This window comes from Budorcas taxicolor, chromosome 25, assembly GCF_023091745.1.
Source record: "Budorcas taxicolor isolate Tak-1 chromosome 25, Takin1.1, whole genome shotgun sequence".
NCBI lineage: Eukaryota > Metazoa > Chordata > Mammalia > Artiodactyla > Bovidae > Budorcas > Budorcas taxicolor.
In genome coordinates, this window is record NC_068934.1 from 23,720,176 (window position 1) to 23,747,327 (window position 27,152).

General features: G+C 40.1%; 1 protein-coding gene across 1 annotated transcript in view; it reads right to left on the reverse strand.

The window, feature by feature from the left end:
- The window catches only part of NELL1 (neural EGFL like 1), a 997,636-nt gene that overhangs the window by 40,664 nt on the left and 929,820 nt on the right, over positions 1-27,152 (reverse strand). Inside the window, exon 15 of the mRNA XM_052662389.1 lies at positions 24,294-24,434. Coding sequence (XP_052518349.1) covers positions 24,294-24,434 — 141 coding nt within the window. The remainder of the gene's footprint in view (positions 1-24,293; positions 24,435-27,152) is intronic.

Consider the following 27,152-nt stretch of genomic DNA (forward strand, 5'->3'; position numbering starts at 1 on the left):
AATGTACTTGTTTTCTTTTTCTTTACTAAGTAATATCTGCCTGTGATTTCCTTTTGTTTATCCCTGTAAATTCATTATTCAAAATGCTCCATGATGAAACTCCAATACTTCGGCCACCTGATGCGAAGAGCGGACTCATTTGAAAAGACCCTGATGCTGGGAAAGATTGAAGGCAAAAGGAGAAGGGGACAACAGAGACTGAAATGGTTGGGTGGCATCACTGACTCAATGGACATGGGTTTGGGTGGACTCCGGGAGTTGGTGATGGACAGGGAGGCCTGGCGTGCTGCGGTTCATGGGGTCGCAAAGAATCAGACACAACTGAGCGACTGAACTGAACTGAACTGAATGCTAGTATGAGAACATTTTCAATAAAATCCCATGGCTAAGCTTACATTAGAATTAATTTTCCTGCATTGACAGTTTCAAAATTTCTGAAAGTTGTTATTATTGTACTCAATTTTGCTGTAAAAAATCTAATTGTGTACAGCCACTATGGAGAACAGTGTGGAGATTCCTTAAAAAAACTGGAAATAGAACTGCCTTATGACCCAGCAATCCCACTGCTGGGCATACACAATGAGGAAACCAGAATTGAAAGAGACACGTGTACCCCAATGTTCATCACAGCACTGTTTATAATATCCAGGACATGGAAGCAACCTAGATGCCCATCAGCAGACAAATGGATAAGAAAGCTGTGGTACATACACACAATGGAGTATTATTCAGCCATTAAAAAGAATACATTTGAATCAGTTCTAATGAGGTGGATGAAACTGGAGCCTATTATACAGAGTGAAGTAAGCCAGAAAGAAAAACACCAATACAGTATACTAATGCATATATATGGAATTTAGAAAGACGGAAACAATAACCCTGTATGCGAGACAGCAAAAGAAACAGAGATGTATAGGACAGTCTTTTGGACTCTGTGGGAGAGGGAGGGATGATTTGGGAGAAAGGCATTGAAACATGTATAATATCATGTATGGAACAAATCGCCAGTCCAGGTTCAATGCAGGATACTGGATGCTTGGGGCTGGTGCACTGGGACGACCCAGAGGGGTGGTATGGGGAGGGAGGTGGGAGAGGGGTTCAGGATGGGGAACATGTGTACACCAGTGGAGGATTCACATTGATGTATGGCAAAACCAATACAATATTGTAAAGTAATTAGCCTCCAATTTAAATAAATAAATTTAAATTTTAAAAAATCTAGTTGTGCCTAGACAGTCTGCTTTGTTCTTTAATTTGAAGTTCTTATGTTACTTGCACTTGAAAAAAAAAAAAACTATTTAGAGATGTTTATATCAGTAGCAATCAAACCAATCCTAACCTAGCCCCAAATGATTTCCCTAGCTTTCCAAAAAAAAAAAAAGGCTCTTTGGAAGTTTTAATAGGATAACAACTGTAATGGTACCTGCCTCAGGAGCTGAAACTTGTACAAGTTGATTTCAGAGATTAAGGGAAATATTTTTTCCAATAGTTTGGTTGCATTAAGTCAGAGGAATGACCTTTGTCATTACCCCATCTTCTTCCTTGAATAACTTCTGCAACACATTTTGAGTTACTTTCAAACTCCAAACAGGTGATGTGTCAGAAAACAAAATTTAACCTGGGGTTTGAATATCCAGCTGTGTGTGTTCTGACTTGGAAATCATTACCAGACATTAGTAGTTTGGAAATGAGAACAGAGCTTGAGGGTTTATTAGTGATAGACAAAACAGAGAGCAGAAGCCTCTCCCATAGCTAAAGCAGCATTGCTTCTCTTGCAGTGGCAGAGAGAAAGCTACAGGGGAAAATGTAAACACTATGCATCAGCAAAATAAGGAAAGAAAACTGAGGAAATCTGAGGCCTGAGATGGACTGCAAAATATAAGACTAATGAGATTTAAGCATAGGAAGTTTCAGGCCCAGACAAGAGAAGCGGCAGCCATGTTTGGTGTGTGCCAGTCACATCATACTTTGATAACATGTTCCCCATAGAGCTCAGACTATTAAGAGTGGGGCTGACATACTCGGGACACATCAGAAGAGATACAGCAGCATAGCAATGGGCTCAAACTCATCTCAATGGAACGAAACATGAGGTGTTCAGCCTGAAATGTAACAACAGAAAGAAGAAATCAGTGAGCTACAATTTTGCCTATTTGAGATGCTATCATGTGTCTCTTAAGAAGTTCCAATGTCCCTCCAGCGTTAACTCTTCAATCTTTTTAGTTCCAGCCTCTACCCTTTCTCGAGACAGGGAAAGAAAAAACTGTCACTGTGGTATTTCTTATTGCTCACTGTGTAGTTGCGTTGTTCTCTAACGAGTCTCACTCTTTTCCTTTAACTGAGCTGACTCTATGAGAAGAAGCAAAGAACACCTTGGAATGAGTCCCTCTTTTAAGTCCAGGTCTTATTGCTGGTGTTTACAACCAGCAGCAAGCTTCCATGTGAACCTCTTCAAAGCCTAAACCTGAAGGTTCCCATGACCATTAGTTTGCAAAAGCATTGCTCTTTATTTAAATATTGTTATTGATTATTTTATTTTTAAAAGAAAGAGAGTAGTGGGGATTTATTTATTTATTTAATTTGAGCTCTCTCCTGATCCTTGTGGGGTATGATGTTGCCTTATTCATCCTGTTACCTCTTCATTCATCCAATCACTAATAATCAGTTGTTAATCATTCAACTAATTACACATACTCGTTGAGCATCTTCTCTGTCCTAGACATAGTATTAGAGACTGGGGATAAAATGGGCAAAGGATACAGACACAGGTCTGTAAGTATAAACCTTATAGTCTTTTCCCAGTTTTAAAGTTATTACCATTTTCCAAAGTTCCATCTCTGGTCATTGGTTCTCTTTCTCCTCAGTGGAAGCAGTATAAGATACCAATTTAAAGCTTAAGCTTTGAAATTCAGCATCAGTGGGTGCAAGCTAACATGATCTATAGTCCCCAGTTTGCCTGGGCCTGGGGGTGGATGGTGTCTCTGAGATAGGTGACTTTTGGTGATAAAACTGGGAAAGTTCTAGGCAAATGGGGACACATAAGCCAACTGCACCCCACTCCCATCCCTACAATTTATTTACCCAACACCTGGAAAATTTACCTAACATCTCTGAGCCTTGGTCTCATCATTTGAAAAGTTGTGGGTAAAAAAATACACTCTGGGATAACTGGTAATTTGAGTAAGAATGTAATACAATGCTTACCATTTAGTAATTGTTCAGAAATGACTAGCTGCTATTGTTGTTCTTGTGTGTGTTTTTTTTTCTCTTCTGGAGTTTATCTCATGGATTCCACTAGCCTAATAAACCTGAGCTCTTACTATACAGCCAGCTCACAACTGCATCTGTTTACTGAGGGATTTCTACTTGAATTCTGAACTCTCACATAAATTCTCATGGATTTGATCAGTCCTTTGGCCATCCAAATCCAGAAATGCTAGCACTCCAAGTTCTTTCTGAGCCCTAATCAAAAATGTGTTGTATTATGTGACTAATATCAAAAGAATATAGTTTTCTGACACTCTCTAAACTTCCCATGGTCACTGACTACATTTTTTTTTTTCACAGAGTGTACAAATTTGGGTGTTTTACTGCAGATGAAGAAAACAGTTCCTTCTAGGTAGGAGAACAAGAGTAGAATACAAGCAGAGTAACCTTCTAAATTAACCAAAGTAGCCTGCTTTCTGCCATGAACAAGTCATGCTTCTTTAACTAGTGATTACATCTGTTTAAAATCAATACAATTCTGACCAGTGGAGAGAATAAATAAAAAATCTATAAATATTGAAATACTTACTAACCAAAGAGAATTTTACGGCATAGAGAGGCTACAGTATTGATGCTGACAACCCTAGATTTATATGTTTTCACACATCTGCTTCTAGGTGGGAGGGAGGGTTGTGCTACAGCTGCATTTGATGCCAGCAGTAGAACAGTGATGTTTTTACAGATTACTGAAATGCCTAACACTGGTCTGTATACATTCTATTGTTATATTCATTATGCAGCTTAATCTCCTTAACAAAATTTCACCCTCCACTGAAAAGAATAAACTGCATGCCCTTTACTTTTATGTTACCTGTGTGTCCTTTATGTTACCTTGTATGATTAGCTGGGAACATACTTTTCTATCTTCCTTATTCATTCAGAAGTAATATTCTGGTCTTACTTATCTTTGTGTTTTCCATAGCACCTTTTAGACTGTTTTTCCTCTACTTAAATGTACATACATAGGTGTTACATTTGAATCTGATCAAACAACCCTTGTCCTTTGGGGGCCTCAGTTTTCTCTTTAAATAAACTATAGGATTTGTGTAAAATACTTTCTATGTTCTTATCCATTTTCATCTTTATATGATTACTTTGCACCTTCATAGGACTGAGCTTGTAACTCCAGTGTTAGAATATGACTGGTGACAGATGGAGAACAGGATGAAATGAATGGAAGAACCAGTTTCAGGGTTTAAAAAGAGGGATTTCTTAGAATTAAATCATTTTCTTGGACATTTACTGTTTATTGAAATATCGCTTGCCTCTCTTAATGAACATTTGCAAGCAGGTGCTGAAGAGAAAAATAATGAGGGGAACAGCATGGTTTTCCTGTTTCATTGAAGCCTTGGCAATGTTACCCTTAGTGACAACTATGCATGGGGAATCCAGCCAGGGTGGAAACCAAAACTAACTCTCTACTTCAACAAATCATTCTCTCAAGAAAGCTGACAGATGAGAAATAATTTCTTATCTCTTCGATGCCAAGAAAAAGCTTTAGCCACCGAGAGGTTACAAAGTAATTTCATTTACCGTCAGAAGCATCCTGCAACTTACAAAGAAATCAATGGCCAAAACCCGTGGTCAATAGTACAGTTCTCACTAAATAAGGTCTCATCTAAATAAGAGACTCAGGCTATGGCCCCTAAGAATTCAAAGACCATGTATGTCTCTTCACCTTTCACCCCTCTCGTTATTATAGACCCTGCCTTCTAGGGAGTCTTCCCTGGTGGCTCAGCGGTAGCGGGAGATGTAAGAGACATGGCTTCTATCCCTGGTCAGGAAGATCCCCTGGAGAGGGAAATGGCAACCCACGCCAGTATTCTTGCCGGGAAAATCCCATGGACACAGGAGCCTGGCGGGCTACAGTCCATGGTGTCACAAAAAGTGGGACACAACTGAGCATGCATGCGTGACTTCCAGGGCAGGGTCACAGCTTTTCTAAAAGCTTTGTTCCAGTGAAGGCAGAGTTACAACATTGACCTAGGACAACAACCTGGGCCACCATGCCAAGAAGCGCAATATCCACAGAGAAGACTCACACACTATAAATAAATCTTAATGTGATGTCACGGTGTCTTTTCTTGGATGAGTCCTTCTCCTGCATCTTCTTTCTTCATATTTCTTATTGATAAAAATAGATTGGGCTTCCTGTTTTGAAGGGATATTCTCTGGAAAGACCTAGAGGGCTTTTGGGAGAGTCAAGGGAAAAATGAAGCAAAGAGTAGGCAACTTGAATCCACCCTGCCCTAGACTTTTGAGAGGCAAGTTCTGTTTATTTTGAATTTGTCGTTCTGTGTTTTTCTTTTCTTTTTTTTTTTAGCCTTACAGGAGGCAAAACCATAAAAGCCAAAACTAAGTTGGTTTCTGTGGAGCCTTATAACAAGGTCACTGGGCAAAAATATCTGGAGCTAACTGACCAAGCCCCATGGCAACTTTTGCCACAAACCTCTGGATCTAAACCAGCCAGTTCCTTGACCCCACATTAGGTAAAATACCCACCTAACCAGTTACCTAATGGTACACTTCCAGGAGGAATTTTCTGTCTTGAGGCTATAAAAATTGGCTACTAGCCTGCAAAAGGGGTCGCCTCTCCCTTGAGCCAGCCCGCTGTTTTCACAGTGCCTCCCACTCTAATAAACTTTATTCTCCTCTCTATCTGCCTGGTATCTGAAAATTCTTTTCCAACCTGCACAAAGACCACAATAGTTTCCGGAGAAAAAGCAAAGGAAGCCACACAGAGTCTCTCCTTGAGCAAACTCTAGTCAGGCTCCTCTGACTAGAGCCCTTTTCTTGACTAGGCCTCAACCTGGGCCTATAAACTGCAGACTCTTAGCACACATAATTTTGTCCTGCTATGTTAAAAAAAAATTAATAAACTCTAGCATAGATTCTAACAGCTCGAGGTAGCATCCCTAAAGTAAGGACTCTAGCCCCTTTAAGTTCCCTCATGGGGAAGCACAAGACTGCCAAAAGAATTTTCCATTTGTCCCAGCCAACATCTGCACGAAGATAGGCCCCATCTCCCCTCCTAGTCTCTGTAGGTGAATAGAGACCTAACTACAGTAAGAGCTGGCGAACAGACCCAGATGGGATTCGTATGGACCAACACCCCCTTTCTGCTTTTTATAAACTTCTACTTTCCTGATTCTCCTCAAGCCCCTACTTTTCTTCTTCAGACTTGCTCATTTCCCTTTTAGAATGCTCAGTCCCCTCTGCACAAATCAAAGTTGAGTTCAATTCATGGTGGACCCTCTTCTCTACTGCTGTAGTTTATTACTGATTAAAATCTGTCCTTGCTGCTTTAACTCGAGTCTGATTTTATTTATCTTTGACATGACTCAGGCTGCTCGAGTATAAACAAAAGGAATTCTTACAGTTCATTTGTGGTCCAGCTCAGCTCCTCAGAGTAAGCAGCAGTTAGGTAGGGGTCAATGTCCTCATTAATAATAGACATGGTTTCCTGGAGAGTCCTTTTATTAATTCACTTATTCAACAAATATTTATTGAGTACCTATGATATGCTGCACACTATTCTAGGTATTGGGAATACTACTGCAAACAAAACAGGCAAAATTGCTGCTTGTGGGAAGGTTATATTTTAATGGAGCAGTCAAACAGTGAATAATTCTTTACATGTATCTTTTTTAGGAACCTGCAGATGCTTTGGTATTTCAGCCATGACTTATTTTATTGTCATGATTAACATGTCTTGTGAAACAGATTTCTATCTTTTTATTATGTATAATGACAATACTTTATTATATGTCATTGTTGAGTCGCTAAGTCATATCCAACTCTTTTATGCCCCATGGACTGTACCCTAACAGACCCCTCTGTTCATGGAATTTCCTAGGCAAGACTACTGGAGTGGGTTGCCATCTCCTCCAGGGGATCTTTTCAGCCCAGGGATTGAACCTACATCTCCTGCATTGGCAGGTAGATTCTTTACCATTGGGCCACCAGGGAAGCCCTTTACTATGTACAATAACAATAATTTATCATATTCTTACACTTTTACTCCTTAGATTTTTCAGAATCCTTTCAAATCAGGATCTATTTTGTCCTTTCAAAAAATTTAGCACTACCATCACTTTTCATCAAAAGAACCAAAGTGAAGTCACTCAGTTGTGTCTGACTCTTTACGACCCCATGGACTGTAGCCCACCAGGCTCCTCCGTCCATGGGATTTTCCAGGCAAGAATACTGGAGTGGGGTGCCATTTCCTTTTCCAGGGGATCTTCCCCACCCAGGGATTGAAACCGGGTCTCCCGCATTGTAGGCAGACGCTTTACTGTCTGAGCCACCAGGGAAGTCCATAGCAGAGGGTCAAATGACTATTGCTTCCTAAATGTTTCTACCAAGTTTATCTCCATGATAGGAAAGAATGAACCTTCACTTCTCTAAATCTTGGCCATACATAAAGGGGAAAATATGGGTCTGAAATGTATTTGAGGCTTTATGTTTTGTTTTAAAAACTGGTGTGTTGTTGTTTTTTTTTTTTTTTTGCTATTTTATCAACCCAGCCATTTAGTCAGGACTGTTATGTCAGGAGGAGAAGGGGATGACAGAGGATGAGATGGCTGGATGGCACCACCGACCCTATGGACATGAGTGAGTGAACTCCAGGAGTTGGTGATGGACAAGGAGGCCTGGCGTGCTGTGATTCATGGGGTCACAAACAGTTGGACACGACTGAGCAACTGAACTGAACTGTTATGACAGAAAAAATCATTTTGCCTTCAAACCATGGGTAAAGTAAGATTCTTCTTCTAGCTTTGTGTACTCTTTCAGCAATATCTGTATCTCACTATAAGAAATATAAGAACATGGCTAGAGCTTAGCGCTAGTAAATTTCTGAGTTTGGACACACATAGAGGCATCTTGACTTCAAGTCAGGCTTATCCCTCATTCTTACACAAGGGCTCCCAAGTCCACAGAGAAAGAACTTTCGGCAAAGACCTAATGGTAAATCTCCAGCATAGCAGCGAATACATAGACCCTCCAAATATCAACTGGTGCTCATTATATGTAAAGGCTTCCCAGGTAGCTTAGTGCTAAAGAATCCGCCTACCAATGCAGGAGACATGGGTATGATCCATGGGTAGGGAGAAGGAAATGGCAACCCACTCCAGTATTCTTAGCTGGAAAATCTCATGGACAGAGGAGCCTGGGGAGCGATCATCCAAAGGGTTGTAAGAGCTGTACATGACTTAGTGACTGAGCATGCGCACACTACATGTAAAAGGTAACACTAAGATAACAAAGGCAAGATCCATCTTTAAAAAACATTGGAACTAACTGGAGTAGATTGAATGCTCACTGTCCACCCTTAATGTAACTGATTCACGCATTTCCACTGCTAGTGCTTGGACTATTACGCTAGCAAGTTTCTGTTTTCCCTGCCTAGGTCTTTTCAAAGAGAAATTAGATTACTAGATCACACCACTCTCTCATTATCTCAAGGGCGCTTTAGTAGGAAAATGCCCCAGTTTGAGTTGCTTTAAGGTAATATATCTAGGAAATGGCAGAAAACTGAATTTTAATCTATATTTATATGAATCCCAAAACTAACTGCTTTAATAAGTCATATCAATTTCTCAGCTGAGAAATTATTGCTCATTGTGTGGCAAAGAACAGACCTCTGTTCTTCACGTTCTCCTTCTATAAAATGAGACATCATACCAAACCTGGAGAGTTGTTGTGAAAACTACAGGACAAATGTTAGCACACAGGAGCTGCTTGGTAATGATCATGATCAAAAAATCAGCTGATTTTGATGGCCTCAGTTTTTCAGAAAACATTCCGAGCAAACGGAACAGGAGGAGCAAAATTACACAGGCGCAGATGATCACAATGATACACGTATGACAGAGAGTTTGAAACTGTGGGATTTGCTATTTACATAGCTACATTTTATACTAAGAAGAGCTACTTAAAAAGTATCAGAGTTTTCACCACAAAGTAAGTGTTTTAGAGACAACTGTTAGAGACACTAATATTTATGAAATAAAATTCAAAACTTCCAACTCCTTAGCTTACAATACAATCCCCTTCATACTCTGGTCGCCACCTGTTTCCAGGGCTCCTTTCTTGCCTTTCCTCACCTGTAATGTGCCCATATATATATATATCACGGACTTCATCCATATTGAAAATCTCATCATCCTTTTGAACAGAATTAGGTCTCTTCCATGATCCTGTTCCCCATCTGACTAGTATCCCTGCCTGGAGTACTTACCTTAATATCTACTTTTCCTGGAAAACTTCCTTCTCATCCTATAGATCCCGTGAAAAAGATCCCGTGAATTTTCTGTGAAAATTCCCACATACACTGCTATCTCCACACGCTGCAACCCTAACAGGAGTTGGCCATTTTTCCTTCAGTCACTCTATCTTTCTGTCTATGATAAACAGCATTTTATTGAATGGAAATATGATAGAGATGTAGGGTTTACTACTACTTCTGAACACACAGAGGATTATACTTCCCCAAACTCATGAATTCAGACTGGGTTGTATATCTATTTCCAGCCAACAGCTTGTAAGCAAACATAATGTGTGTCACTTTCAGGTCAAATAATTTTAGCAAGACTCCCTCCAGTGCTCTTCCCTGCTAAATCAATGAATTCCCATGATCTAGATGGCACACCTTCATCGTATGTAGAGAGTCTGTTAGTCTGTATTGCTGAGTGATGTCACAGAAGATATGTGTCCATACCTACAGAGGACTTTTAAAAGAAATAAAGCATTTGTTGTTTTCTTAATTTTTTAAAATTTATGTATTTAATTGCCCTGCCCATCTCCTCTCTCCTCATTCCTGACACTGTGCCTAAGACTTAACATGAGGACTGGCATAGAGCAGACCCTCTCAATACATGCTCTTTGAAAAAGCATATGCTGACAGTGCTTTAGTGGGTTTGGGTACAATAGTTAAAATTCTCAGCTCGTAAACCCACAGGTAGATATTTCACAGTAGCATGAATAACCTCAGACTAAAACAATTCAATATTCATTTTAAAGAAGTGGTAGATGCTGATGTCTACATTGCAGCATAGATAAGGTCTTTGTCTCTAAGACATTCAAACCACACATTTCTGTAATGAAACAATTGCTCACACTGCACTTCAAGAAGCAAGAAGCTGACAACTACATGGAATTCAATTCCACGCAGTGCTCAGAAACTGAGAAAGGAAGGCAGGTGACTCCCCCGGAGACTGAATTATAGATCTTCAGGTGGAAAGTCAGACTGGGAACACTGAGGCTGGATCCTGATGTTTCAAGAGTGGTTTTTACATTGTTGGAGTCAGTGTTATTCTGAGACGCCCAGTGAAAAATACGGTTCTGCTTTCTCCAAAAGAGGCATGAACACACATATACACAAACTTGCACGCAGGTTCAGGGCATTCATGGACACCCTCTGAAGCCTTTCAGTGAAATAAAAGACAAACTGGGTTTCAAACTTGAGTGAACATCAGAATCCACTAAAGAAGGAGCATTAAAAAATAGATGACCATGCCCACTCCCAGGTTTGCTTATTCAGTAGGTCTGGGGTCGGGTAGAGAAGTTTCATTTCCCACAACTTCCCAGGTGATGCTGATGAAACTGCTGGTCTAAGGGTCACACTTCTAGAACCTCTGCCCTAAGCGCTATGAAACTCAGCTTCCTGAGTTCACAGGGAGTAATGTTCGAAACAATTTTTAGAAATACTTGCCCCCTTAGTCATTCTATTGTCACTCATTTGGTACTAACTCTTCAGGAGGACCAAAAAAAGTCATTTAAAACTCATCAAGAGGATTTTGCATGGTGTTAGCTTCAAGATCCTATGCCAGAAAAATCAAAGTGCTTCTATTGTTGCTTGATCTTTCTAAATATGCCAAGTTCACATTGAAGGAGACGACCTTATAGAAAACCCAAAATTGCACTTTTTTAGGGGGAAAATCAGTCGTTTTCTTTGTGTATCACACAACTGATACTCTCTTGTACAGTCACTGCATGACCCCATCTCTGCCTCCAAGAAAGCCCTCCTCACAGCTCCCATCCGACTTGCTTCATTTTCTCAGACTGCCATTGGGTTGACTCACACAACACAGAATCGTCATGGAGCGCCCCTGGAGACCTGTATCATCCTTCTTTATATCCCCAGAGCCTAAAGAGGCAGCTGGCTTCTAATTATTGCTTCTGAGTTGCTGTAGCCAGAGACGTTGAACTACCAAGTCTTCATTTAACACAGTAGAAAAGAAAGCAATCTTCTAAATATCATTAAAAAAAAGTACCAGTTAGGTTATAATACATGAAAGACATAAAATACACTTATTCAAAGGAGAAAAAAGGTGTCAAAAACATAAGGACTGGGATAAGTTAGCTTTGGGACAAAACAGCTATGCCCCAATAAGCCTTTAGAAGATTACTCAATACACAACAGTAAACGTAAGATTACTCAATACATTGTTAATAATCACAGGAAAAGAATGCAAGAGACAAAAACGCAAATGATTGTCTTATAGAAAAATTAATTAATAATAGAAATGAATAATAATATAAAAATTGCTGGTACTTAAGGAACAATTATGTCCAAAAATGTTTCACTGCAGAACTGAGAAAAAAAAAAAAAAACCCTCCCTATTTTGAACAGCATATTATTCAATGATACTGAACAAATAGGTTTTCTAGAAACATTAGACAGGGCTATATTTATTCTTGAGTTTTCAGTTAGTATATTCTGCAAAGTGCCAAATTCCACACGATGCTTAAGAGGGGAAAGGCTTTAAAGCCAAAAAATTCTGGACACTCTCAACATAAAGGCTCTGAAAAGTCCTGCAGTTCATAAGCCACCTTGACTCTATATAGTGTAGAATTTCCCAAACATATTTATGAGTAAAGCCTCTGCTGAAAAATATCCCAGCATTAGTGTCCTAAGATCCAGACTCTGATAAATGCTCTGTTGAAAGCATCACCCCAGTCTGGTTTGAACAATTCATGTTAACTGCAGGGAAAAGGAAAAGCTTCAATTAGTGACAATTACTTTGTTCTTGTTCTCTTTTGCCAGGCAGAAACCAGGCTCTAGTAAAAAAATACAGGCCTGCAAAGCAGGGTTGTGCTTTTAGTACAACTGGGAAGAGGAAACTGTGAACACCCAGACCCCAGCAGCTGAGCAGAGTGCAAGCCAGCTCCAGCTCTTCCAGTATCCCTGCCTTTCTGACTCTCAAGCTTTGGCTCTGCCTGTCTGTGACCTGATACCTTGCAGCAATATTGGAAGTTCCCACAGCCTCCCCCTCGCAGCATGGAAATGCACTGATGACTGATATACTCAGGTGACCTGTTTGATGACCATCACCCTAGATCTCTCTCTTTTGTACAGATATGTGATGAACCTTAAAATACAATGGTGTGGAGTAATCTTATTTCCTCTGTACACACACGAAAACTAAATTTAAAAATTACACTCATCTGTACCATTTTTCTAGATTCCACATATATACATTAACGTACAATACTTGTTTTTCTGATTTGCTTCACTCTCTATGCCAGATTCTACACACATCCATATCTCTACAAATGACCAGTTTCATTCCTTTTTATGGCTAAGTAACTTTGGCCACCTGATGCGAAGAGCTGACTCATTTGAAAAAAACCTGATGCTGGGAAAGATTGAGGGCAGGAAGAGAAGAGGACAACAGATTATTAGATGGTTGGATGGTATCACTGACTCGATGGACATGGGTTTGGGTGAACTCCGGGAGCTAGTGATGGACAGCAAGGCCTGGTGTGCTGAGGCTTATGGGGTCACAAAGAGTCGGACATGACTAAGTGACTGAACTGAACTGAATAGTCCATAGTATATATACATTCCACATTTCTTTATCCATGGTGGGGAGACCCAAGAGGAAGGGGACGTGTGTTTACATACAGCCAATTCACTTCATTGTTCAGTAGAAACTAACACAACATTGTAAAGCAATTATACTCCAACAACAAAAAAGAAAAATTATGGGCTTTATACCAGGTGTGTATCTATTAGCACACAGTCAAGTAGAAAATGAGGCAATTATCTGAATAATGATCACCACTGACACCTTAATTTAAGCCTTTCACAAATTACCTACAATTAATATACAACTGACAGAGGCCTTTGAGGGAATAAAGAGAACGGGGGCTCTTTCACACATGGCTGTGCCACTTGATCTATTTCCCCTCATTTGCTACCTATAAAGGATTCCTGAAAGTGAAATGATACACGGTTGGCATTCAATACATAAAAATATGGCTTTTATAGTACCATTTTTGCAGCAAGACTTTATTGGGCAATAAAGCAAGCAATATTCCTGTTGTTTAATATTTCAAAAATGTTAAACATGTACACAGTTCTTAGTAAGGATATTGAGGAACACTTTCTGGAAGAAGAAATCTGCCAGTTAATAGCTGGATGACCAGAGGCAATTTATCAAACATCTGTGTACCTCAGTTTTTGTCCATCAAGCAGAGAGTATCAAAATTCCACCTGATGGGTTGTTTTGAGGATAAAATCAGTTATGAATATGAAGTAATCATATAATCTTCCCTATTACTAATATTCATTTTTGTATCTATAAACTCCATAACCTTTCCATCCTTCAAGTCTAATCACCCCCATGCAATATGGTCTGACTGTTCTCCATTTCTCTCTGATTACTCTCCTCCCTAATTACCTACAAACTTACAGTTTTGACCATATAATTTTACAGTTACTTATAAGGGCTTCTCTGGTGGCTCAGATGGTAAAGAATCTGCCTACAATGCCAGAGACCCAGGTTTGATCCCTGGGTCAGGAAGATCCCATGGAGAGGGGCACCACGACCCACTCCAGGATTCCTGCCTGGAGAATCCCGTGGACAGAGAAGCCTGGAGGTTACAGTTGATGGGTTGCAAAGATTTGAACATGACTGAGTTACTAACACACACCTAAGATGATAACCTGTATCAGAATGCTATTGGTTGTTTCATGTCTGTTGATTTTTGTCTCCAACTTGGTGTTTTAAAGTCCCTAAGGGGTAAATTCTCTGCATCCTTCCTAGCACCTAACTTAATAAGACCACAGCAGGCTTATTTTTGTGGATATAATAAGTATAACAGCATCACAATCCTTGTGAAGCGTTGTTTTTTAATAATTGTCTAGTTTCTTCCTCTTCATCATTGCCCAGGTGATCTCCATTTAGATCAGAATTGAGATTCCTGGCTCTCCATACACTCTGCACAGCTTCAGGGCATGGCTCCAAGTTGCTTAATCTGCTCCACGGCTGGTCACACTTCCATTAGGAAAGTGTTTGTCATTGAAAAGATACTAATCCGGGCCAGGGGTGGCTGAAAGGATACTCTCTATAGTTAGTTTGAGGCCTGATAGAATAATTCCCTGAAATGTCTTTCGTTTTAGAACTGAAGTGGATAACATTGCATAGTCCTGGTATGTCAGCCCAGATAGGCTGAGGGTGACCAATGAACCTTAGGTTCACACCTGAGTTTAGTGAGATGAATATTATTCTGACATCATTTTGTGAAATTATATTTTTGAAATGTTTATCATCAAAACTGAGGAAGGCCATTTGCCTTCCCTGAGAAGCCCCCCAAATATACCCAATTTAACTTGCAGTTAAGCAGCTCCAGGCTTATATGTGCACGGCTGAATGTGCAGGGAAGCAGAAAACTTGCAGAGGTCTGAGAGGACATGTTTCTCATGATTTAACATTTGCAGCTCTGTGCTAATACCCACTCTAAGGCCTTTGCTGGGGACCCAGAATATCTCCTCCACTGAAGTTGGGAAGCGTTCTTTCTCTATTCTGTGTCCAGACTATACCAGTCCTTTCCCATATTATTTCCAGACCAGGAGGTATCTGTCCCTGTTTCTCTGTTCATTCAAAGGTGGCAATTTTATGCCATGCAGCTGAGGTCCTCTGAGTCCTCAAACAATAGCCCCACATACTTCACACTACTGCTAGTTAAATGCATAAAGCTATTTAAAACAGCGACAGGGCCAGGTGGTATCTGCCTTTGGGAAGACCCTTAAATAATAATTCATTTATTACTTGCATGAAAACCAAATCTTAGGTTCTTTGGCAACAAATGTCAATTTTGAAGTTAATGAGGTATCTATCATTAAATATTATCAAGGATGGTTGAGGGACAGGGGCTATTTCAAGAAAATACTTTGGCATGGAATGAAACCGTGAACAATGAAAATACTATTGTTTGCAAAGAGAAAATCCAAGGAATATTATGAGATGGATATGTATGCCTCTGTCTCTTAAATTTTCTTAGCTTGAAATACTGGGGTCCACAGAGATATTTTCACCACCTGGCACATCTCTACTCTGGAACAGAGGGAAAGCACATTTGAGCCATTTTTGCTTAAAAGACTTTTTATGCCAACTCCTTTCAGATCAGAACAACTCATAAAACTCATGTTTCTTCCCTTTTGGCTCTGCCTGTTAGGATATTCATAAATGTCTTGTTAACTCTCATGGCTAGTATGTTTCCTTTATTTTTCAAATATTTCTTTGTTAATAAGTCTATTGAATGTGTGTTCTTTGTATATAGTAACTACTTTTAAGAGGCAGGGGATTAATGAATGAGTGAAAGATCAAACATAATTAGTTAAAAATCTACTTGGCACCATTTCTCATGCTCTTGATTCCCCGTCCCTTGCTTTCCTTTTTCATTCAGATTCATATCATCAGAAATGCAGGGAAGGTAATGGTCTCAGTGGATAGCCAGGTGATACTACTGTCAAGGCTTAGATGCTATCAGATTAATTGTCAAGGACCTGCCACCTTGACATCCTGCCCCTGGTCTAGCTGGAGGGACTACCTACACAGTCCTGGAGTCCCTTAGATAAAGCAATCCCCCAATCTCTTGATTCAGACAGAACATAGCAACTCTTTGTCCGGGTCTCACTCATATTATCCTTCTCTCTTTGTCTCATTGGCCCCCAACTGCTCTGCTTAGCATCTCCCCTGTCTGTGGACTCATCACAGGTCCCCCCACTTCCAGACAGCTTTACAATGTTAACATATTAAAAGCAGAAGGTTGGGATCAAAGGCACTGGGATTATGCCCTCTGTGTGCTGCTTACTGACTGGAATTTGGGATGTCACCTTAATCCTTGGGATTTTATTTTCCTCTCCTTTAAAATGACAATAGTAAAAGGGCTTCCCTCCTAAGGTAGTTATGAGAACTAAATTAGATAATGCATGAGGTTCCCTGACACATAGTATAGGGGTTTGGTTCAAGATAATGGCTCACACTTACTAAGCACTTAAACCACAACTGCTGAATGGTTTTTTCCCTTATGTTAACTTATTTAATCCTCACATCAATTTATGAAGTTGGCACTTCTGTAAATTGCTCGGTGCCTGACACAAAGTAAGCTCTCCATAAATGTTAGCTCTTGTTAGAATCACTGTTGCTGTCTTCATCCGACAGACAAGGACAGTTAAATGTTGACTCATACTATCTGCTACTTGCTACGATTTTTTGCATATAGAAGCACTTGTATTACCAAAAAAAAAAATCCATGAGGAAATATTATTTAATCATCATATATGGAGGAACCTAAGGTTTAGAGAGGTTAAATAGTTTGCCGAATGCAACTCAGCTAGAAAGTGGCCTAGTTGGAATCTGAATCCCAGCAAACCCATATGTACTTGAAACCTGCCTCTCCTGTATGTATCACACTGTTACTCGCTAAAGCTTCATAATCCTCCACCCGCCTCAATAAGGTTCATCATAGGGGGCCATCTCCAGCCTCTGCCTCTTTTTATTTCCACTCCTATGAGAACTAGGCACTGGGCAATGACAGCAGAGCCCAAATCATTCGTAGACCACTGCAATCACCTCTGACACATCAATCAATAAAAAGTGAAACCCCCTTCTCAAGAGATTCCAGTGGAACACTTTCTGGTTGTTTATCTTGCTTTGCATGTTCACACCGATTGCAGCAGCTGTTCTGACAAGTAAGTCCTCACCAAGCTGTTTACAGTGACCAGAGAGCAGACTCCAGAGTCTGGGAACTTACTTCATGCAACCGAGTCCCGTAGAGGAGACCATAACGGGGGCCAAGAGGTGCCACATCCCAAAGAATAGCTACATGTCTATAGGTTATAAAGAATCAATGAAGACAACAAAATCCGATAAGTTCCATAAAACAGGTGCAAACACATGGCTGTGACAACATATAAGAGGTAGGCAATTTTATTATTATTAGAGAGCTATGAGAGTGTCTCTGTTAATTTAAAATTCTTTCTAATCACTTGTTCAGTTCATTTCAGTCACTCGGTTGTGTCCGACTCTGTAACCTCATGGACTGTAGCACACCAGGCTTCCCTGTCCATCACCAACTCCTGGAGCTTACTCAAACTCATGTCCATTGTGTCAGTGATGCCATCCAACCATCTCATCCTCTGTCATCCCCTTCTCCTGCCTTCAGTCCTTCCCAGCATCAGGGTCTTTTCCAATGAGTCAGTTCTTCGCATCAGGTGGCCAAAGTATTGGTGTTTCAACTTCAGCATCAGTCCTTCCAATGAATATTCAGGACTGATTTCCTTTAGGACTGACTGGTTTGACCTCCTTGCAGTCTTCTCTCTCCTCTCAAGAGTCTTCTGCAACACCACAGTTCAAAAGCATCAATTCTTCAGTGCTCAACTTTCTTTATGGTCCAACTCTCATATCCATACATGACTACTGGGAAAACCATAGCTTTGCCTAGATGGACCTTTGTTGGCAAAGTAACTTCTCTGCTTTTTAACATGCTGTCTAGGTTGGTCATAGCTTTTCTTCCAAGGAGCAAGCATTTTTAAATTTCATGTCTGCAGTCACCATCTGCAGTGATTTTGGAGACCAAAAGAATAAAGTTTGTTACTGTCTCCATTGCTTCCCCATGAAGTGATGGGACCGGATGCCATGATCTTCATTTTCTGAATGCTGAGTTTTAAGGTAACTTTTTCACTCACTTGTAGACATTAAAAAAATGACTTCCATCTATCCAGTAACAGACCAACTGAGTTAGAATCTCTAGTTGTGTGATATCCCATTGTAAGTATATTTAAAAAGCTATGCAGGTGAATCTACTGTGAAGCAAATTTAAGAATCCCTGGTTCAGGGGGTAAAACTTCATCAGGATTTTGACAAGCAGAAAGTGGGATAGAGAGACAGTCAGGGAAAAGCATATAAGCAAAGGAGTAAAGATTGCAGGGTTTGAAAAGACTGGAAGAAATATTTGAGGAGGCTTGAGAATCCATGTTAAGCATGAGAGAGAGCAGAGGGAAGCAAAGATTCAAAGGCAGAAGCAAATCATAGAGACTGACTACTTTCCCAGGGAGTTAGACTCTCATTTTCAAAAAATCCTGCTCTTCATACATGGCATTATAAATATGTTTTTTCATTTCCAAATGACCAAGATAGCTATGCCTGGATAAAAAGGAACTGCTCAGAGCTTCTATGTTAATACTGAGAGTCAGACTCCCACCACTGCATCCAAACACAGAGTACACTGGACCCTACAGTAACGAGGCAGTGCTCTCATCTTCTTCAATAAATGCGAAAAATGAAAGTGTTAGTCGCTCAGTCATGTCCAACTCTTCGTGACCACATGGACTGTAGCCCACCAGGCTCCTCTGTCCATGGAACCCTCCGAACAAGAATACTGCAGTGGGTAACCATGCCCTTCTCCAGAGGATCATCCCAATAAATACTAGCTAGTAAATCTTTGTGTGTCCATCTCTCCTGGAATTATAAACAAGCAAATGAGAGCGAGACAGGGAAACAAACAAGACTCTGATAAACTCCTCAAGAAGGATGATTCTGTCTGTCTCTACAATACCGAAACTAGTCATTTCTTCAACTATATGATCAATATACTTTAGAAGAAAGAGGCAATGGGAAATCTTGCAAGGGTGCTGTTCTTTATGACACTACTAACATTAGATGTTTACAGTAACTGATGAAGTCAATACAGCAGGTTTTATCCTCACCTAAGAAAAATGGCATGGAGTGACATGTGACTATTCCCTTAAAAGCCTACAACTGCCACATTTTAGATTCCAACATATGCTATTCCTGCTATTATCTGGGGAAAAAGCATAGCTGAGTGCATGTTCCTAAAACACTTAAAAGAAGACTGTCTTAGATGCCACTATTGCTTTTAAATGTAAGCATTAGTAGCTGATATTATTTACTGCTTATTTTATGTGCTAATTTTCAGTGCTATTAAGATACGCTATTATGACTCAGAATATTTCAAGTTATAAATCCCCCAAGAACAGAGATCTTATCGTCTTCAAGCCCATATTCCCAGAAGGCTTAACACAGTACTGGTGTAATGGTTGTTCTTAATAAATACTTTTCTTCGGAAACAAAAGACTTACATTATGTTGTGATGTTTAGCATCTTATGTAACTCACTGCAGTCTACACAACTAGTTGTGTCAGCCCCAATACAAAATAAACTTGTCCTGATAGAGTTCTATCCACTCCTTCAATCATCTGACACATATGCATGGAATGCCTACATTGTGTGTACACGATAAAGCAACGAATGTACGGTGGTGAAATACAGACAAGGTTTCTGCCCCCCCAAGGATCTGTACATTTGTGGCAGGAGACAGTTACACATACGCATATGCACAATACATATGAAAACAAAAAAATGCTGTAAAAGGCATAAAAGAGAGTGATACAATGAAGCAACTACTTCAGATAAAATGGCCAGGGAGAGTCTCCTCAAAAAAGCGGCATTTGAGCTAAGAACTAAATGAAGAAAGAGCTTTACAAACAGTAAGTACTAGACAAGGTGTCAGAGAAGGCAATGGTACCCCACTCCAGTACTCTTGCCTGGAAAATCCTATGGTGGCTGTAGTCCATGGGGTCGCACAGAGTCGGACACAACTGAGCGACTTCACTTTCACTATTCACTGTCATGCATTGGAGAAGGAAATGGCAACCCACTCTAGTGTTCTTGCCTGGAGAATCCCAGGGACGGGGGACCTGGTGGGGTGCCGTCTCTGGGGTTGCACAGAGTCGGACACAACTGAAGTGACTTAGCAGCAGCAGCAGACAAGCTGTTAAGAAAAGGGGAGTTTCCTACGCTTCTGGTGGAATGTACATTGGCGTAGCCTCTGGAGAATGGGCTTCCCTGGTGGCTCAGTGGTTAAGAACCCTCGTGCAATGCATAAGATGTAAGAGACATGAGTCTGATCTCTGGGTTGGGAAGATCCCCTGGAGGAGGGCATGGCAACCCACCTCAGTGTTCTTGCCTAGAGAATCCCCATGGACAGAGGAGCCTCATGGGCCACAGTCATAAACTCGCAGAGTTGGACATGACTGAAGTGACTTAGCATGCAGGCATGCACTGTGGAATGCAGTATGGAGGTTCCTTTGAAAAGTGAAAATAGAACTATCATATCATCTAGCAACTCCACTCCTGGGTATATATCTGGAAAAACAAAAACTTTAATGTGAAAAGATACATGCATTCAATGTTCATAGTAGCACTTATTTGCAAAAGGTAAGATATGGAAACAATCCAAGTGTCCATCAAGAAATGATCAGCTTAAGAAGATGTGGTATATATGTGTGTGTACACACATACACATAATGGAATATTACTCAGTCATAAAAAGGAACAAACGACTGCCTTTTGCAGCAACATGGATGGATGCAGAGAACATTATATTGATATGTCAGAGAAAGAAAAACAATATCTGATATCAATTACATGTAGAATCTAACAAAAATGATACAAATGAACTTACTTACAAAACAGACTCACAAACATGGAAAACAAACTTTGGGATACCAAAAGGGAAGTGGAAGGAGGGAGGGACAAATAGGAGTATGAGATTAACAGATACAAACTACTATACATAAAATAGATAACAAGGATTTGTTGTATAGCACCAGAAATTATTTCCAGTATCTTATAATGGAATATAATCTGCAAAGAAAAAAAAAAATCACTACGCTATACACAGGCTTCCCAGGTGGTGCTAGTGGTAAAGAACCCGTCTGCCAATGCAAGAGACATCAAAGGTATGAGTTCGATCCCTGGGTTGGGAAGATCCCCTGGAGGAGGGCAAGCTACTCACTCCAGTATTCTTGCCTGGAGCATCCCATGGACAGAGGAGCCTGGCTGGCTACAGTCCATAGGGTTGCAAAGAGTCAGGCATGATTGAAGCAACTTAACACAATGCATGCTATACATGTGAAATTAACACAACATTGTAAATCAGCTGTATTTCATTTTAAAAACATGCAAGAAAACAGATATTGAGTGTTCCAGACAGTGTTTCAGCAAAGGCAAAGGCCCTAAAATCAGGTGATTTCACTGTCACGTGCAAGACTTGAAAAGATCAGAAAGGCTAACACATATAAGAGAAAGCCCAAAAGTGGACAGGGACAATGTCACCTAAAGCCTGGAGGAAAGACCATGCAAAGAGTTAGAAATTTATTTTACATTTACTGGGAAGGCATTAGAAGAATATAACAAGAAAGTGATATGATCAGATTTATACATCTATTATGCCAAGAAATATCCTGAACCAACAGTGCTTTCAATTACCAAGAGGAAAAAAAAACCAAACAAACCTAAATGCTGGTCAGATTCCTGTTCTTAGTAAGACTCATTTACAAAGCTATTTTTAGTGAGGAAATGAAAGGGAATTCAGATGAACGATTATCCAACTTTAAAATGTTACTAATAAAAACAACCTTAGTTCTTTGCCAAGGACTCCAGCTCACGAATGTCTTCCTGTGCAGAGCTGGGATGAGTTCATGGATGAAGAAAGTGCATCCCCGGGGAGGCAGAGCTCTGTTCTCCCAGGCACACCACTCAGCATGGCAGAGAGAAATCAGTAGGTGAGGTGGCCACGACACCTGACATCCTAGCAGGGACATTTATGACAGGGACAGGGCACGACTGGTAATTACATCAGAATAGGCATAAAGTGGGGTTGTCCCTGGCATTTGGGATGTAGGGTCACCTTTGACCTAGCCTTGCGTCTCTACTTGTACCAAATGAGCTGTGAGGCCAGAAGCAAGGTGTTACCCTTTCTATGACTGTATTTCTCTATTGGACAGATGAACTATGGTTGCATTTTCTCATTTACTGAACACCAATTACCAAAGTGTCTCGCTGAAGAGACAGAACAATAAACCTTACTTTATGTTTACAGACTAGTGCAAGAACAATAAATGGAACAGTAGAACAGCTACAGAAGCATATGCCAGGATAGAAGCTCGAGAGTTAGCAGACGAGAGGACTGATAACTCCTATGAAAATTTCAAAGAATGCTTCACGGCGATCTGGTGAAATCTAAGCTGAAGTTAGGGAAATGAGCAGAAATTCATTTTCAAATCAGCATGATCAGGAAAAGAGAGGGTCATCCCTGAGTCAGAGCTCTGCTCCATTCCACCCAGGGAGGGTCGGCACGTGCAAAGCTACAGAAGGGTGTGACACCATGGTGGTCAATTGCATCAATGAGCTGATCGCTATGGTCTTTCATGAACAAAAAGCTGAGCATCCCACATTTATTGATATCAAATACAGTTTTCAAAAGTGAAAGTTTTGTTTTTAGCCCACAAATGTAATATCACATACGTCAAAATTATATTTTTCTATCTCCAATAACAATAGCCATTTGATCTATTACTATTCACATAACATCTGTCTACTATGAGTTGCATATATACAGAAGTTCCTGGCCACGGAGTAAAGGAAGTATATGAAGACCCAGGATAAATGCAAAGCTCTCTGTAAAGTTGCAAATCATTGCTTTAACAATAAAAAGAATAGGGATGGAGTATGAAACAGAGTGCTGAGTATGCAGAAACATATGACCATTTCCATTTTACACACAAGATAACTGAGGTACAGTTTAGATAAGATCTTGCAGCATACTTAGTCATGGCAGAGCTGGAATCTGACCACAGGGAGTCTGGCTCAAGGGTCTATGCCCGCAACCACTACGCTGCACACCTTTCAACAGTAATACCAAGACTGCAATGGACAAGCTATGTGCTTACTCTTCCCTAATGCATCTTTGCTTCAGAGCCCATCTCAGGGCAGAAGTTGTAAAAACACTGATTGGTTCTTAGCAGCAACCTTTAGGGAAAAAAAGACACGCGGTGAGCAGAGACAATGGATTTTCAAAATCAAATTTCCACTTTCTAATTCAGCATTCTGAACTTTGAGAACCCACGGTCAGAATGCTTGCCCTCTGGGTCAGCTCAAATCAGCATTAAGAATTCAGCTGAGTCCACATGACATGAAATAACTGGATTGGTTAAGGTTCTCATGGAAACAATTACATTCTTGATCAGTTGTTTGGATTTCATGAAAGGTATAAGGTCTTAAAGGTGAAGAACTCTATCTGTTAACTTCCTCTGTTCAGCAGGTAACAGAACCATAAGCAGAAAAGAGACTAATGGAGACCTTGCAAAGACGATGGCAGCACTAATAGCAATAATAATAAGGTTAATTTGACTCTATTATATTTGTGCATCAATCCAAAGCTTATAATCTTTAAATATATGGCATCCCATTTAAGTCTAACAATATAAATATGTGCATTATTATCCATATTTTTATATATTCACAATGAAGGCTTAGAGAGATGCAGTGACATTTGTAGCATAAGAGCTGAGATTTAAACGGAACTTTCTATGTCCAGTAATATTTCCTTTTCTCCCACAGCTGCATCTCAAACTGCAAAAAATTCTAGCAAGTCATCACAGTTTCCTTCAGAAAGAACTAAATACCACAGCCTACAGACTCAGGCTTTGTCCTCCAACTGCCCTAGTTTTTGAATAATAGTTCTAAAACTCTACATCGTATAATCCCTGGCCTGATCCCTGGATTATAGAGGGAGCAAATTTGAAAACTGATGAGTTTTAACCAGTGAGGGGTCATATTTTAACACTAGGAGCTGAATAGACTACCAAAGCAGGCTGCCACTCCTGCAAAGGTCCAGAGGGATGGAGGGCATGGCTGAAAGCTGCTTACCAATACAGGACTCCCCGGACAGTGAATAGGTCCCATCGTCATGGAAACCGCTTCTGCACTCACAGTGGTACCACCCTGGTAGGTTAACGCAGCGAGAATGGCTGTGGCACTCAATGATCCCCTCTGCACATTCATCAATATCTGCCTCAGAGAAAAACACAAGCCCACCAGGACATTAATTTCTTTCAACACTAACCTTTTAATAAACACCTAATACACCTAACATAGTCATGTCAACATACTGATTAAAACCGGTCAGTCACCTAAAATGAAAGTTACTGGAAGAACCAAGTCCCATCTTTTTCCCCAGAATTCAAACAAAATGAAAGCTCATTTTGGATGCTCTCTCATGAATTGAACAATGGATGAGAGCTGATGGTCATGAAGACATTTCTAACTGCACATGCTGAATCACCAAAAACTAAATGGAGGATGTCTGGCACAGGTCTGTAATTCAGAGAATATGATTCTTCTCTGAATTGATGATTCCAAAAGAGTAACTCCAGATATTGCTTGGTATTCTTTGAAAATATCTGTGAACAAATAAGTCCAGGAAACTCTATCTTAAACAGTGTTAAGCTAATGATTTTTAGATTTCAGTCTTGGAGATTTAACATATTTATATGCCCTGTAACTTGGAGAGGAGAATCATAATATGCGCCATTTCCAATATTTACTTGGGTGAAGAGTAATTTTTCTTTGGATTGCAGCTTATGAAACTAAGGTTTGGGGGAGCACAATTTGGCAACTATTGTTCTATCTCTACAACTGCTGATTCACTAAATGACTTGATTTATGATAGTCAATCAGAGCTACTCGTTCTTCAGTCATTCCTTATTAAAGGAATTAGGCTTCTAGGCTCTATTAGGAATTAAAGGATTCTAGGCTCTATTTGCTCTAGAATCTGGCTTCATAGAATCAGCAAATGCATGGTTCACTCAGATTCTCTAGCCCAAAGACTTGCCTCTGAGCTGAAGGAAAGTGACACCCCTGCAGAAAGATGAGCTGTTGATTGTCATGGTAGGCTCAGCTCATCTTACACAGCCTCTTCAGATAACTATTTCTTGGAATATAGCAATTGCTGGCTGGGAATCTTCCCCTATTTCTCCTGGAAATACCTATACTACAGCAGTCTTATATAAAAAGAAATTAAACTCATACTAATATATAACACATGAAAACCACATGATAGAATGAAAACCATAGTCACAGAAAACTAATCAAACTATTTACATGGGCCACAGCCTTGTCTGACCCAGTGAAACTATGAGCCATGCCATGTAGGGCAACTCAAGACGGACGGGTCATGGTGGAGAGTTCTGACAAAATGTGGCCCACTGGAGAAGGGAATGGCAAACCACTTCAGTATTCGTGCCTTGAGAACCCCATGAACAGTATGAAAAGGCAAAAAGATAGGAAACTGAAAGATCAACCTCCCAGGTCAGTAGGTGCCCTATATGCTACTAGAGATCAGTGGAGAAATGACTCCAGAAAGAATGAAGGGACGAAGCCAAACCAAAAGCAACACCCAGTTGTGGATGGGACTGGTGATGGAAGTAAAGTCCAATGCTGTAAAGAACAATATTGAAAAGGAAATTGGAATGTTTGGTCCATGAATCAAGGCAAATTGGAAGTGGTCAAACAGGAGATGGCAAGAGTGAACATTGACATTTTAGGAATCAGTAAACGAAAATGGATTGGAATGAGTGAATTTAATTTAGATGACCATTATATCTACTATTGTGGGCAAGAATCCCTTAGAAGAAATGGAGTAGCCCTCATAGTCAACAAAAGAGTCCAAAATGCAGTACTTGGTTGTAATCTCAAAAACAACAGAATGATCTCTGTTTGATTCCAAGGCAAACCATTCAATGTTATAGTAATAAAAGCCTATACTCCCAATCAGTAATGCTGAAGAAGCTGGAGTTGAACAGTTCTAGGAAAACCTATAAGACCTTCTAGACTAACCCCCCCAAAAGATGTCCTTTTCATTACACGGGACTGGAATGCAAAAGTAGAAAGTCAAGAGATACCTGGAGTAACAGGCAAGTTTGGCCTCGGAGTGCAAACTGAAGCAGGGCAAAGGCGAACAGAGTTTTGCCAAGAGAATGCACTGGTCATAGCAGACACCCTCTTCCCACAAAACAAGAGATAACCCTACAGATGGGCATCACCAGATGGTCAATACTGAAATCAGATTGATTATATTCTTTGCAGCCAAAGATGGAGAGCTCTATACAGTCAGCAAAAACAAGACCAGGAGCTGACTGTGGCTCAGATCATGAACTTCTTATTGCCAAATTCAGACTAAAATTGAAAAAAGTAGGGGAAATTAATAGACCATTCAGATATGACCTAAATCAAATCCATTATGATTATACAGTGGAAGTAACAAATAGATTCAAGCGATTAGATTTGATAGACTGAGTGCCTGAGAAACTATGGATGGAGGTTCATGATATTGTACAGGAGGGAGTGATCAAGATCATCCCCAAGAAAAAGAAATGCAAAATGGTGAAATGGTTATCTGAGCAGGCCTTGCAAATAACTGAAAAAAGAAGAGAAGCAAAGGCAAAGGAGAAAAGGAAATATATAAGCATCTGAATGCAGAGTTCCAAAGAATAGCAAGGATAAGAAAGCCTTCCTCAGCAATCAATGCAAAGAAATAGAGGAAAACAATAGAAAGGGAAAGACTAGAGATCTCTTAAAGAAAATTAGAGATGCCAAGGGAACATGTCATGCAAAGATAGGCACAATAAAGGACAGAAATGGTATGGACCTAAGAGAAGCAGAAGATATTAAGAAGTGGTAGCATGAATACACGGAACTATACAAAAAAGATCTCCATGACCCAGATAA